At 44.2% G+C, this 15,134-nt stretch overlaps 1 protein-coding gene across 3 annotated transcripts in view; it reads left to right on the top strand.

Annotated features, from left to right (window-relative positions):
- BST1 (bone marrow stromal cell antigen 1) overlaps positions 1–14,446 on the top strand; it is a 33,425-nt gene extending 18,979 nt beyond the window's left edge. Inside the window, exons 8-9 of one of the 3 annotated variants that reach the window (XM_045474484.1) lie at positions 1,548–1,607; positions 13,202–14,446. In XM_045474484.1, the coding sequence (XP_045330440.1) occupies positions 1,548–1,607; positions 13,202–13,307 (166 nt within the window). In that variant the 3' untranslated portion in view covers positions 13,308–14,446. Of the gene's footprint in view, positions 1–1,547; positions 1,608–1,685; positions 1,963–13,201 lie in introns of those variants that run through there. The other 2 variants (XM_045474485.1, XM_045474487.1) reach the window with 2 other exon arrangements.
- The last annotated feature ends 688 nt before the right edge of the window (positions 14,447–15,134 follow it).

Here is a 15,134-nt window from a genome sequence, read left to right as displayed (position 1 = left end):
GGGGCTTTGTTTTGTTCCCGGGGCACAGGGGAGGGAACAGAAGGCTTACTGCAGGAAGAGTCACAAAGGGTAACAAACCAAACTCCAACCCAGATGTAACTGAGAACCTGCCCCATAAAATTCAGGTGATGTCGTCCTCTGTCCTGTGGCAGACGGAAGTTCTCCCCAAGATTCTTGCCAATTCTGGCCACGTCTTCTCTTGTCATAGCCTCTCTTGCCTCCTGGTTGCTTTCTGTGAGCGCTGTCTTGGGCCAGACTCAGTGAAACTCAATGACTTTGGAGTGGGGGGCATGAAGCCACAGCAATAAACTACGGTCATAGCAAATAGCTGTGTATCGTAGACTTTACTGGAAAGTAGGCAAGCCTCGGGGAGCCGTAGAGCGCACACACATTTCCTGTTTCTCCAAAGTCCCTTCCAGCCACCCGGCCAGGGAGGGAGCCCCTGTTGGCCTGACTCCTACCTAGTGTGCCCTGTGCTCCTGTTACCCGGCTTCTCTCTTCACTGCTGCTTTCCCTGCCCTCCTGGGACTCCACGTCTCCTCCCTCTACTCGCGGAGCCAGTCAGCTTTCTTTGTCGCTGGAGCCTGGGCAAAGGCCATCACCCGTGTGCTTCAAGCCCAACTTTCTGGCCAAAGAACTTATCAAGAGGACCTTCCAGGCAAGACTGTACATGCTTGCTTGGGTGGTTCCGCGCTTGGGCTCTGGGGTGAGCCTGCAGGGTTCGCATTCAGCTCACATTCCGCCCCACAGCCATTAGTGTGTGTTCTTGGGCCAGTTACTCTGATCAGCTTTCTCACCTGTAAACTGGAGATGGTATTAATACCTGCTCTGTTTGGTCTTTGTGAGGATTAAATGGCAAAGTCTATATAGAAAACCTCATCGGGGGGCGCCTGGGTGGCGCAGTCGGTTAAGCGTCAGACTTCAGCCAGGTCACGATCTCGCGGTCCGTGAGTTCGAGCCCCGGGTCAGGCTCTGGGCTGATGGCTCAGAGCCTGGAGCCTGTTTCCGATTCTGTGTCTCCCTCTCTCTCTGCCCTTCCCCCGTTCATGCTGTGTCTCTCTCTGTCCCAAAAATAAATAAACGTTGAAAAAAAAAAAATTTAAAAAGAAAACCTCATCGGGGCGCCTCGGTGGCTCAGTCGGTGAAGCGTGCGACGTTGGCTCAGGTCATGATCTCGCGGTTCGTGAGTTCGAGCCCCGCGTCGGGCTCTGCGCTGACAGCGCAGATCCTGGAGCCTGCTTCGGATTCCGTGTCTCCCCTGTTCCTCCCCTGTTCCTCCCCTGTTCGCACTCTGTGTGTGCTATTTCTCTCTCAGCAATAAATAAAGATTAAAACAATTAAAAACAAATAAAAAAATCCATCATCAAATTTCTTGGTATGTAGTAAGTGCCTAATAAATGCTAGCTAATATTTTTAAAAACAAACAGTTTGTGTTCTTTTAGGTGAGAGACTTTGTATCCCTGGTACTTTCCAGGCATCCCGTATATGTTTGATGAGTGAGAGTCATTTAAATAATCCCTTACATATTATTTCTTTTCATTCTGTAGACCAGTGAAGCTCTTAATGTGCGTGGACCACAGCACTCATCCTGACTGTGCCTTAAACTCGTAAGTAGCTGTCCTGCCCCGACCTCCTTGCCTCCCCAAGATAAGCGGGACTGTTTATAGACCACTGATGAATTGCAGTATGATTTTACACACGCGCCCTAGAACATGTGGCTGCGGAGGGAGTCCTGTGCTTCTGCCCTGAGCGGCTCGGGCTCTCTGAGCGGCTAAGATGGTGCAGGTTTGATGAACACCTGCCCAGGTGAGCTGAAGTCCATACCGTCCGTTCTTCCATCTGTAAGGGGAAAAGAGTACTCTGCCTGCTGCACATTGTGCTGTGTGTGTCACATGGAATATTTTGTCCATTTTGGGGCGCCTGGGTGGCTCGGTCGGTTGAGCGTCCCACTTGGGCTCAGGTCGTGATCTTGCGGCCTGTGGGTTCGAGCCCCGCGTCGGGCTCTGTGCTGACAGCTCGGAGCCTGGAGCCGGCTTCGGGTTCTGTGTCTCCCTCTCTCTCTGCCCCTTCCCTGCTCGTGGTCTGTCTGTCTGTCTCTCAAAGATGAATAAACGTTAAAAAACATAAAAAAAAAGGATATTTTGTTCAGTTTCATAACTAGTCCATTAGAAAGAGAGAAACAGACAGGCAGACACAGAAAGAGAGAGAAGGACTGCTCACCATCCCCACAGAGCTCTTGTCTCCTTCATTTAGTAAGAGAACCCTCGCATTTCAGTTGGGCTCACCGCTGCCAAGAGCAGCGAGCGTGTTTCCTGGCTTCCCTTTGCGCTGCGGTGGGGCGATGGGCGCGACTCCACTTGAAAGGAAGGGACCTGTCTTCCCTGTGTGCATTCCTGCTGCCCCGTGGATGGACCTGGGCCACGCGGTGGGGACCGTCCCCCGCTGGGCGCGCAGAGCCGCACAATGGGGGAGGCTGGGCGCTCCCGACCGTGGAGCTGCCGTGTCCGCCCCGGACTGTTCCTGGGAGGGAAGTAACGAGCAGACCCACCATGACAGCATGTGACCCTGGAGCTGACCCCTCAGAGGAGGCATGCAGTTTTCTCATCCTCTCATGAAAGAGCAACAATGTCTGTCCTATGATCCTGGGTCCTCACTTGCTTCACGTGGAAAGGACACCCACCGTCCCGTCCACGCTGCTCAAAGACCTTCAAGGTTCCTGTGACCGATCCAGACTTCTAGTCTGGCCTTCCGGGTCCTTCCCACTCTTTCTACACACCCCCCCCCCCCCCAACTTCTCACCGGGAACTTTCCTGCCCACAGACTGCGGACAGTGAGCCTTTGGGCGGCGGTAAGAGCACTGCGCTTGGAGTCCCATAGCCTGAGGTGGGCGGTTTTCTCAGGCCCCAAATGAAAAATAATGGAAACTACCTCGCAGGTTTATCATGGAGATTGAAGAAAGCAACGGGTGTATTAGCCCCCCACCTCCTTTCTAGACAGGACACTGGAAAGACTCTTAAAGAGCCAGGCCTGGGCACAGGGCCCAGGTTCCTCAAGTTCAAGTAGGAAGGGCATCGGTCGAAATTCTTGTCTACAAGCATCACACATCAGCTCCAGGTAGTTCAGCAGAAATGGGATGTATTCAAAGATTTTAAGGCACCGCACAGAATCTTCCTGTGAGAGCCGGGGAAGCGGGACCGGAGGCCAGGCCGAAGTCCGACCCAGGACTGCCGGAGGGGAGCCTGTGTGGATACACACAGCTCAGAGAGTACCTGTGCTCACACCTGGGTGCTTCTACAATCTCTGCCCCTGCAGCCTCAGAGCGCTGGTGCCTTAGGCATCCTCATGGTTAGAACAGTTTACTTGTTAAGCTTATTTATTTTGAGAGAAAGAGAGAGTGTGAGTGGGGGAGGGGCAGAGAGAGAGGGAGAGGGAATCCCATTGCACTCAGCAGAACCCAGAGTGGGGCTTGATCTCATGAACCATGAGATCACGCCCCGAGCCGAAATCAAGAGTTAGACGCTAGCCAAATGAGCCACCCAGGTGCCCCTAGACTAGACGTTGGGGGGCCCTGCTGTCTCAGTCCACTGTGCTCCAATGGGGACAGCTGGTTGGCAGAGTTTGGTGCGCTAACTGCAGGGCAGGGTGGGAAAATGAGTATCTGCTTTAAATCCAGCCTCGTGGCTTTAAATCTCACCTATATGCTGGTGCCTCCGGAATGAATGTCTCTAGTCTAGGTCCTGTACGGAACACCATACTTGTATATTTAACAGTCTACTCAGTGTTTCCACTTGGATGGTCTAATCGGTATTTCAATCTCAACACATCCCAAACCGAACTGAGTTTACCTGCTCCGGTAGGCTGAATCATGGCGCCTAACGATACCCAGTTGTCATCCTTGGAATCTGTGACTATCACCTTGTATGGCAAAGGGACTTTTCAGATGTGATTATGTTGAGGATCTTGAGATGGGGAGACTATCCTTGGTTATCCTGGTGGACCCTAAATAGAGTCACAAGTGTCCTTATGAGGGGGAGGCAGAGGGAGATTCGATGCATAACACAAGCAGGCAGTGTGATCATGGAAGCAGAGATTGGACAGGTGCACCTTATTTATTTATTTATTTATTTATTTATTTATTGAGAGTGCAAGTGAGCAAGGGGCAGAGAGAGAGGAGAGAGAAGCGGGGCTCACCTGAAGCGGGGCAGGGCTCCAGCTCACCTGATGTGGGGCTCGAACTCACAAACCGTGAGATCATGACCCGAGCTGAAGTCAGATGCTTAACTGACTGAGCCACCCAGGCGCCCCTGGAAGGGTGTACTTTAAAAGCAGAAAAGGGCAAGGAAACCGATTCTTCCTTCAGGAGGCTCTCCGGAAGAAGGAGCCCCACTGACACCTTGACTTTAGTGTGGTGAGACTGGTTTCTGACTTCCGGCCTTCAGAACTATAAGAGAGTAAATGTGCGTTGTTTTAAGCCACTGATTGATTTATTGCAGTGGCAACAGGAAACTAAGAGACCTCTAAACTTGGTCTACCCAGAGTCTTCCTGGTCTCAATTGATGGCAATGCCCAGCTTTCCCCAAATCCCCAAATGCCCGTTCCAGAAATCTTGGAGCTGTCTTTGATTCCTTCCCTTCTCTCATGCTTTACCAGAAAATTCGACTGGTTCAACCTACAGATTGATGGAGTATACAGTCACCCACCAGAACCAGCCTGGCCAGCAGTCAGCTAGATTACCTAGCGGGCCCTAATGAGCCTTCTGACTTCCACCTTGTCCCATCCTTCATGGCCTGTTTGAGGCCCAGCTGCCATTTTAATTGTTTATTAGGGAAACTTCCAGAAGTTCACTAAGTATAGAGTGTAGTTCTGTAACTATTCAGTCATGGGACTCGTTGGCTCACAACTCTGCAGTCACTCCCTTATCGCTCAGAGTAAGAGCCAAACAGCCTGCTCTGGCCCAGCTCTCTCCAGCTTCTTCCTTACTCCCTTCTCCTTTCTGTGCCTCAGAGTGGCCTCCTGGAACATCCCAGGTGCATTCCTGCCCCAGGACCTTTACCTGCACTGTTCCCTCTGCCTGGAAGTCCTTCCCCTAGCTGTCAATGGGCTAACTCACCTGCTGTATTAGCTTGTATCTCACCTCCAGGAAGTTATCCTGACCTCAGTATTTTAAATTACAGCCTGCACCATGGACTGGCTCTGTGAAACCCCTCCTGTGGCTCTATTTCTCTTTTTTATGATGTTTATCAGCTTCTGAGTTATTTGCTCATTAACTTTATTCTTTTTTTACACATTTTTTCTTAAAGTTTACTTATTTTGAGAGGGAGAGAGAGAGCAAGAGAGAGCATGTGTGCATGCAAGTGAGGGAGAGGCAGAGAGAGAGAATCCCAGGCAGCCTCCACACTGTCAGTGCAAACTCACAAATGATGAGACCATGACCTGAGCTGAAGTTGGATGCTTAACCATCTGAGCCACCCAGGTGCCTAAGTTTATTCTTTACTGCCTACCTCCCACCTGTTAGCACATAAGCCCCAGAAGGACAGAGACTTTTACCTGTTTTGTTCACTGATGGATGTTTCCCAAGAGATTAGCATGGAGCCTGCAACCTGGTAGGCACTTAGGAAGGGAGGCGGCAGGGGGAGAGAGAGAGAGAGAGAAAGAAAGAAAGGAAGAAAGAAAGAAAGAAAGAAAGAAAGAAAGAAAGAAAGAAAAGAAAGAAATAAAAGAAGAAAGAGAGGGAGAGAAAGAAAGAAAAGTGAGAGAGAGAAAGAAAGAAAGAAAGAAAGAAAGAAAGGAGAGAGGGAGAAAGAAAGAAAAAAGAGAAAGGGAGAGACAAAGAAAGAAAGAGAAAGAAAGAAAGAAAAGAGAGAGGGAGAAAGAAAAAAGAAAGGGAGAGAGAAAGAAAGGAGAGAGGGAAAGAAAGAAAAGAGAAAGAAAGGAAAGAGGGAGAAAGAAAAAGGGAGAGAGAAAGGAAGAAAAGAGAAAAGAAAGAAAGGAAGAAAGGAGAGAAGAAATACAAGAAAGAGAAAGGAAAAAAAGAGAGAGAGAAAGAAAGAAAGAAAGAAAAGAAATAAAAGAAGAAAGAGAGGGAGAGAAAGAAAGTGAGAGGGAGAAAGAAAGAAAAAAGAGAGGGAGAAAGAAAGAAAAAAGAGAAAGGGAGAGACAAAGAAAGAGAAAGAAAGAAAGAAAAGAGAGAGGGAGAAAGAAAAAAAGAAAGGGAGAGAGAAAGAAAGAGAGGGAAAGAAAGAAGAAAGAAAGGAAAGAGAAGGAGAAAGAAAAAGGGAGAGAGAAAGGAAGAAAAGAGAGAAAAGAAAGAAAGAGGAAGAAAGGAGAGAAGAAATACAAGAAAGAGAAAGGAAAAAAAGAAGAGAGAAAGAAAGAAAAAGAAAGGAAGGAAGGAAGGAAGGAAGGAAGGAAGGAAAGAAGAAAGAAAGAAAGAAAGAAAAGAAAAAGAAAAAGAAAAAGAAAAAGAAAGAAAGGGATTGGTTTCCTCTCTGTGGAAGCACGTGTTTGAGACAATGTCTCAATCCAGCCAGGTAGCCAAAAGGAATGACCGGTGTCCTAGGGAAGTTGGAGACATGCCTGTTGGTAGCAAATGTGTAAGTTCCAGATTTCGATTGCAAGAAACAGAAACCGATGGTTCACTTAGGCGGAGAAAAGGGGAATAAGATTGTGGGAGGATTTAGTGGCCTGGGCAACCCAGTTTGCTGGGGACTTCAAAAGGCCTGGCCGCGTAGGCTCCTTAGCGTTACAGTGTAACTCGGGTCTTTACGGTTTTACTCCCTGTTTCCTTAAGCAGACTGTCAACTTTATACAGATACAGATCACGTCAAGTTTCTTTTTGTAAAACCACTGGGCCCTCCACTGCCATTCCTGAAACAGGCAAGTGGTGCCACCCTGGCACCCCGTGCCTCAGTTTACCTCCTCTGCTGCAGGATGTGCCGGGTGACTGAGGTTGGCTCTCCTTACCTCTCCCAGGCCTTTCTGAGGACTTTGGGTGTGTCGGGCTTCCAGTGCGGCAGTCTGGGGTCATCATCTTGCCTCCTGATCACGTTCCTGGAAGGTGGGCAATTTGATCCCCATCAGTGATGCTGAGGGGGCTAAGTGATCTCTTAGAGTCATTCAGGACTGGCTAGAGCCACGCCCAGAATGCAAGTTTGTGTGCCAAATCCTTGTTTTTCCCACCAAACCACACGGCCTCAAAATGTCCCTGTGGTTCACATCACAGCAGATAAGGAAGGATTTTTTTAAAAAAATGTTTATTTATTTTTAAGAGAGAGAGTGAGGGGGAAGGGGCAGAGAGAGAGGGAGACAGGATCCAAAGTGAGCTCTGTGCTGAGAGCGGAGAGCCTGATGTGGGGCTTGAACTCTCAAAAGTATGAGATCATGACCTGAGCCGAAGTCAGATGCTTAACCAACTGAGCCACAGGCACGCCAGGAAGGGGCTTAGAGTCCCTGATCTGTTCTTTACTTTGTTTGGGCATTCTTTCAGTGATTGTTGAATAGATTTATTTATGACAGTTCTTTCCCAGTTCCATTGAATGTCAAGAATAAAACCCTCTTGGCACTTGCACCCCCATGTTTATAGCAGCCCTTTCAACAATAGCCAAAGTATGGAAAGAGCCCACATGTCCATCGATGGGTGAATGGATAAAGAAGATGTGGTATATATGTAGAATGGAGTATTACTCGGCAATCAAAAAGAATGAAATCTTGCCATTTGCAACTACTTGCATGGAACTGGAGGGTATTACACTAAGTGAAATTAGTCAGTTAGAGAAAGACAAAAATCATATGACTTCACTCATATGAGGACTTTAAGGTACAAAACAGATAATCATAAGGGAAGGGAAGCAAAAATAATATAAAAACAGGGAGGGGGACAAAACATAAGAGACACTTAAATATGGAGAACAAACACAGGGTTACTGGAGGGGTGGGAGGGGGGAGGGGCTAAATGGGTAAGGGGCACTAAGGAATCTACTCCTGAAAACATTGTTGCACTAGATGCTAACTAACTTGGATGTAAATTAAAAAAGTAAATAATAAAAAAAAACACCCAAACCCTCTTTCACTCGTTGCCCGATTTTCCTCCACTCTCATTGCCTTGGAAGGAATTTTACTGATCTCTTTTTTAAACAACTTCACTAAGAATATTGATGGATAATTTGCAAGAGATGATCCCCAAATGGCAAATACGGAGAATGAGTTCCTCCTTGTAGTAATAATGAGATATAATTTTTTTAATGTTTATTTGTTTTGAGAGAGCACAAGTCGGGGAGGGGTAGAGGGAGAAGGGCACAGAGGATCCTAAGTGGATTCTGTGCTAAGAGCAGTGAGCCCGATGTGGGGCTCCAACTCACGAACTGAATGGCAAGATTATGACCTGAGCTGAAGTTGGATGCTCAACTGACTGAGCCACCCAGGTGCCCCAAATGAGATACAGATTTCATGAGGTGCAATTTTCACCACAATGTCTTTGACATACAGCGGAAAAAATATTTTAAAGATGTTATTAAATGCTTGATGCCATTATAAGTTTGTAAATTGCTTTGGGAGAAAAATTTGACAATATGTATCAGGCATTATAAAAATATTCATACTCTTTGACCTTAAATCAGACCTTAGGGTACTTCTGGTACCCTCTTCTAAAGAAACGATTCAGAATGTGGGCACAACCTCTATGCTCAGAGATGTTCATCAAAGCATTCTTTATAATACTGAATCAGAGGTAGATATCCAATGAGAAGTGAATGGTTACATCAAAGGGTTACATTTACTGGAATAGAATGTAGACATTGTATGTAGATTATATCTCCATAAAGCTGGGTGGGGGAAACCGTGATAGGATAATCATACAGCAATATGGAGAAATTCTCATGAACAATTTCTCATGAAAAAATATGTAGAAAACAATCTTGTAGACTCCAGTATTGGCCAAAAATTCAGTACAATGACAATACAGGATTGGTGAGGAAATGAGAAAACAGGCATACTTATGTTATTGAAATAAGGACTCCTTGTATCAATCGAGGTCAAGGAGAAACATCAAAAGTCTCATCTTGGTCGGAATTCTCTGTCCAAAATGCATTGTCTCTCCTCCCCCCACATACCCTAGGACACAGAAGTGGGAAATCCAAGCTCAACTTGCTTTGGAATAGTGGAACAAAGGACTTTTAATCTACAAAGGTTTAAACGGAATATATAGCTGTTAATATAAATCCAACTCATATTTTAATAGTTTTGTGGAAAGTTGGGGCGCCTGGGTGGCTAGGTTGGTTGAACATTCGACTACGGCTCAGGTCATGATCTCGTGGTTCATGGGTTTGAGCCGCATGTCAGGGTCTGTGCTGACAACTCAGAGCCTGGAGCTTGCTTCGGATTCTGTCTCCCTCTCTCTTTGCCCCTCCCTTCCTCGAGCTCTGTCTTTCTCTCTCCAAGATAAATCAACATTAAAAAAAATAGTTTTGTGGTAAGTTTAGGAAGAACTTGCATTTTTTGGTATTTAATTAAATTTGCAGCATTTTAGAGAATTTAGCATATAAAAACAGCCCTGTGATTCCAAATATATATGTAACTATTTTTTTTTTTATTTTTATTTTTTTTCAACGTTTATTTATTTTTGGGACAGAGAGAGACAGAGCATGAACGGGGGAGGGGCAGAGAGAGAGGGAGACACAGAATCGGAAACAGGCTCCAGGCTCTGAGCCATCAGCCCAGAGCCCGACACGGGGCTCGAACTCACGGACCGCGAGATCGTGACCTGGCTGAAGTCGGACGCTTAACCGACTGCTCCACCCAGGCGCCCCTATATGTAACTGTTAAATAACTGATTGTAGACTTGGGTTTTTTAATGTTGAAAGTTATAAGAGATTTTACTTATAAGTGTTTAGCCAAAATTGGAATGTTTAAGAGAATTAAGATGAAATTTTATACCTTTATTAGATTTACTAGAATCAAGTGTTTGAGAAGGTGTTGCTCATTTAAAGTCACTTGAAGTATTTTTAAAAAATGTAACATTTAAAAAAGATAAGTTTAAAATAATTTAGCCTAAAATAACCTGAGTTAAAAATATTCAAGGAAATTTGATTAAGTATGAAATCCCCCTAAAACTTATTTTCAGGGGTACCTGGCTGGCTTAATCTGTAGAGCATGCGACTTTGGATGTTGGGATAGTGAGTTCAAGCCCCATGTTGGGCACAGAGATCACTTTTTACTTTTTAATTAATTAATTAATTTAAAAATTTAATGATTTATTTATTTTTGAGAGAGAGAGAGAGAGAGAGAGAGAGAGAGAACATGAGCAAGGGAGGGGCAGAGAGAGAGGGAGACACAGAATCAGAAGCAGGCTCCAGGCTCTGAGTCATCAGCCCAGAGCCTGACGCGGGGCTCGAACTCACGGACCGCGAGATCGTGACCTGGCTGAAGTCAGACGCTTAACCGACTGCGCCACCCAGGCGCCCCTGATTTATTTATTTTTGAGAGAGAGAGAGAGAGAGAGAGAGCATGAGCAAGGGAGGGGCAGAGAGAGAGGGAGACACAGAATCGGAAGCAGGCTCCAGGCTCTGAGCTGTCCACACAGAGCCTGATGCAGGGCTGGAACCCATGCACCATGAGGTCATGACCTGAGCCGAAGTCAGACGCCCAGCTGACTGAGCCACCCAGGCACCCCAAGATTACTTAAAAAAAAGAGTTATTATCAGAGGTCCCTAGGTTTTTTTGTTTTGTTTTAAAAGTAAGCTTTAGGCCCAATGTGAGGCTTGAACTCATGACCTCGACATCCAGAGTTGTGTACTGAGCCCACCAGGCGCCCCCTGCCTAGGTTTTTAAACAGAAAAATATGACTCGTGAGTCAACTAGAAAAATGTTTGGAGAAATAAGGTGTTTGAATTTATAAGCTTAATAGCTAGAATTAATTTTTAAAACGAAAGTAATTGCAAATAGTGTTTTTTCTTTGCATAAAAATTGCCCTCCAGCACAACCTCATGTGGACAGGAAAAGTTTAAGTTGTGACAAATCAGTGCCTAGAACATGAACCCAGTCGTGAAAAGCAAAGGAAAACTACGTGTTTCTGTGTGTGCGTGATAATGGATGTCGGTGATGAAACGGTCTAAGGAGACGAGCTCCAAATTGCTACCAGTGGTTACTTCTAGAAAAGGCAGTGAGAACTGAAAAAGGGTGGAGACTCTTATGACTATGTTTAGTTCTGTAATACTTTATTTTCCTAAAAGAATAAAAATAAGTATACCCTTGGATTCGTTAATTATTGTAAAGAAAAAAAAAATAATTTTGACTAAATCAAGTCTGAAACGTTAACTGAATCAGAAGTGCAATTATAGTAAATGTCCAGCAGGGGGAGCCCTAGTACAAACTTGTGTCTGCTTGAGGTTCCTTTATTCCGTTTTTATTAATTTGTTTTTTATTTGAGTGTAGTTGACACACAATGTTACATTAGTTTCAGGTGTACAATATAGTGATTAGACAGGCTTATACATTATGCTATGCTCATCCCAAGTATAACTACCATCTGTTAGCATATAACACAGCATCATTAACTAAATTCTCTATGCTTTTTTTTCTTTCTTTCTTTCTTTCTTTTTCTTTCTTTCTTTCTTTCTTTCTTTCTTTCTTTCTTCTTTCTTTCTTTCTTTCTTTCTTTCTTTCTTTCTTTCTTTCTTTCTTTCTTTCTTTCTTTCTTTCTTTCTTTCTTTCTTTCTTTCTTTCTTTCTTTCTTTCTTTCTTTCTTTCTTTCTTTCTTTCTTTCCCCCTCCCTCCCTCTCTCTCTCTCTTTCTTTCTTTCTTTCTTTCTTTCTTTTTCTTCCTTCCTTCCTTCCTTCCTTCCTTCCTTCCTTCCTTCCTTCCTTCCTTCCTTTCTTTTTTCTTGTGACTTATTCATTCCATAACTGGAAGTCTGTATCTTCCACTCTCCTTCATCCATTGTGCCCATTCTCCCACTCTCCTCCCCTCTGGCAACCATCAGTTTGTTCTCTGTATTTACAGGTCTGATTCTACTTTTTGTTTGTTTATTCATTTGTTTTTTTTTCTTTTAAATTTACATATAACTGAATCATATGCTATTTGTCTTTCATAGTCTGAATTATTTCACTTAGCATAATACCCTCTAGGTCCATCTATGTTGTTGCAAATGCTAAAAATTGCATCCTTTCTTGTGGCTGTGTAATAGTCCTGTGTGTGTCTGCATGAGCATGTGTGTGTGTGTGTGTGTGTGTGTGTGTGTGTGTGTGTGAATACCACGTCTCCCTCATCCATTCATCCATCAATAGGTTGCTTCCATATCTTGCTATTATAAATAATGCTGCAATAATCATTAGTGAATGAGGGGTGACCAGCACTCAGATGGAGTCCCAAACCATGGGATAAATTTCCAAGCCAACATTCGATGGTTTCACGATTTAAAAAGGTGTATCTTTGAATTGGTTTTTAAAAATTCAGTAATTTCTGTTTTAAAAAATCCAGTCAGTGGTCAGACTCTATTTGCTATGACAAGTCCATGTTTTGTTTATGTATTTATTTTTGAGAGAGAGAGAGAAAGAGAGCGAGCAAGGGGGGGGGGGCAGAAAGAGAGGGATAGAGAATCCCAAGCAGGCTCTGTGTAGAGCTCAACGCAGGGCTCAAACCCATGAACTGTGACATCATGACCTGAACTGAAGACAGATGCTCAACCAGCTGAGCCACTCAGGAGCCCCGACCAGAGTCCATTTGTTTTGGCCGGGTCCTCTCTTGGTGTCTTTAAGTCAAGGTAGGTTTTTCCACGCCAGTTAAACTCTGACAATGTAGTCGATCAGTAGGGAAGTTGGCTAGGTTTATGGTATATCCATACAGTAAGAATTCATCCATGAGGAAGAATGAATTAACTCATATGTACAATATGGAAGTATGTCCAAAATATGATGTTAGGGGAAAAAAATTACAGGTTGCATTTGTACTCAGATGAAAGGGTGTGTGAAGGTGTGTGTGGGAACACGTGTAATGTATGCATACGTGTTACGTTCCTGGGAAGACAGTTCAAACCGCCAGCAATGATTCTCTGTGGAAAGCAAGAATGGGGGAGTCGAAGGCACTTTTACTCGTCACTTGTTAACTTTCTGCACTATTTCAATTTTTTTTGCAGCATGCATGTGTATTTTTGACAGTAGGCGTTGCACACCAATACTGAAATTTTCTCTCTTTCCTTTTTAATTTGCAGAGCAGTAACCTCCACTCGAAGAGAAGCCCCACCCCTCTGTGCGGAACATGGTGCCAGCCTCTTCATTCCTTTCTTAGTGGTTTTGGCTTCAGTTATTCAACTGTGACTGGAAGCCCAGCTGTGCTGCCCTACCATCCCCCAGCCCTGAAACCCGCCCTTGCGCATTCCTCCGTCTTGTTCTGTGCATACCACGTGGTTCCACTGTCTAAAGAAGCTTCCTTCTGGGAAAAAATGTTAATGTTTTCAATGATACACAAGCTTGGGATTTCAGAGACAAGAAATTAGTCTAGTTCTACTTAGCAGGTTAAAATTGCTGCATTAGAATGAAAGCAAGTTATTAGTTTCTTGTGTCATATTGTATAAAGCATTGAGACCCAGACTATTGTTACATAATAAAATATTTTTAGAAAATTCTAGTAGAATTAGATTTTATATTTTTTCTGAATTTTCCTATATCCCCTGTGGGGCACACTGCTTGCTTATTGATAGCTTAAGATATATATATATATACACTCTATAAATGTATATATATTTGACGTGCAAAGATTTATGAATAAAGGTGTTCACTTAATGGTTATGTATAATGGGGAGGAGAAACTCATAATGTCCAATAATAGGGAACTGTTTTCATATGGTTTGGTATATCTGTAGGTTAGAATCGCGTTCAACTGGTAAAAGTCATGTTTACCAATCCAAATGTCCTTCAGCTGGTGAATGGATGGGCTCACTGTGGTACATCTATACAATACTCAGCAACACTCTCTATATAGTCAGAAAGAAAATGTTACATGAGTAACACTCAGATGTGCTAATACAAGAAGCCAGACCAATAGGTGACATACTGTATTATTCTACTTATATGACATTCTGGAAAAGGCAACACTGTAGGAATGGAGAATAGATCAGTGGTAGCAAAGGGTTAGGACTAGGGGGAGGGGGTAACTACAAAGGGGTAGTGTGAGGGAATTTTGGGGGAGTGAGAAACTGTTCTGTATCTTGATTGTGGTAGTGAATCTATGTCTTTGTCAACACTTACAACCGTATATCAAAAAGAGTAAATTTCACTGTGTGTAACTGAAATGTTTTCAAAGAATATTTAATGATATAGAAAAATGTCAACAGTAAGTACAAGAAGTGAGATATAAAACCTTCTAAAGTATAATACAAATTTAACAAATTCTATTATGATATGCATATTGTAAACGAATGAATGAAAAAGTAATAAACTCAAAGGCAGAGCAATTATCTCTGGGTGGTGGTCTTATCAGTGATTCCTATTTTTGACTTTGGCATTTTTGTGTTTCTCGGATGTTCTCTAATGAGTATGTGTTACTTTTATAATCAGAAAGGGAGAAATCCACACACATATACACACACGCACGTATCGTACGTGTGTGGTACTTTGTCTTGACACAAAACATTTCCAGAAGACAAAAATAAAACCGAAAGCTTGTCACAGACACGTCTCTGTTCTCCTTTTTCCTTTCCTTACCTAAAGCATGTGTGGGGGTTTCAGACATGAGAACTCCCTGATTCTGATGCCCCAGTACCCAGAAACAGGCAGCGGGAGCTCTTTAACTTCCTGCAGGGCCTGTAAATCTCTGTAAGGGGGAAAAAAAGATTGTCCGAGGGCGGTAGAGCTGTTCCTCAAATGTGTAACCCTGAGCACAGGGCTCTTTCTCTCTTACCCCAGTGCCCCTCATCTCTAGGTGAGGCCCCCCTGGCAGTGTCTCTCGTCAGTTTTTGTGGACACTTGACCAAATATTCCCTGTACAGTTGGAAAACTGAACAGCCTCATGATCACTGTGTATAACATAGACACACATAACAACCCCATGAATAGCTAAAGAGCGTCTCAGACTGCCCTGGGCTGGCCTCATCTCTCTCCCTGGGAATGACATCAAAGCCTCTTGACTAGTTCCCTCTGTCTCCC

This window comes from Leopardus geoffroyi, chromosome B1 (assembly GCF_018350155.1).
Source record: "Leopardus geoffroyi isolate Oge1 chromosome B1, O.geoffroyi_Oge1_pat1.0, whole genome shotgun sequence".
Classification (NCBI taxonomy): domain Eukaryota; kingdom Metazoa; phylum Chordata; class Mammalia; order Carnivora; family Felidae; genus Leopardus; species Leopardus geoffroyi.
The sequence above is the reverse complement of the archived record's forward strand: the minus strand, read 5'-3'. Positions and strand labels throughout refer to the sequence as shown.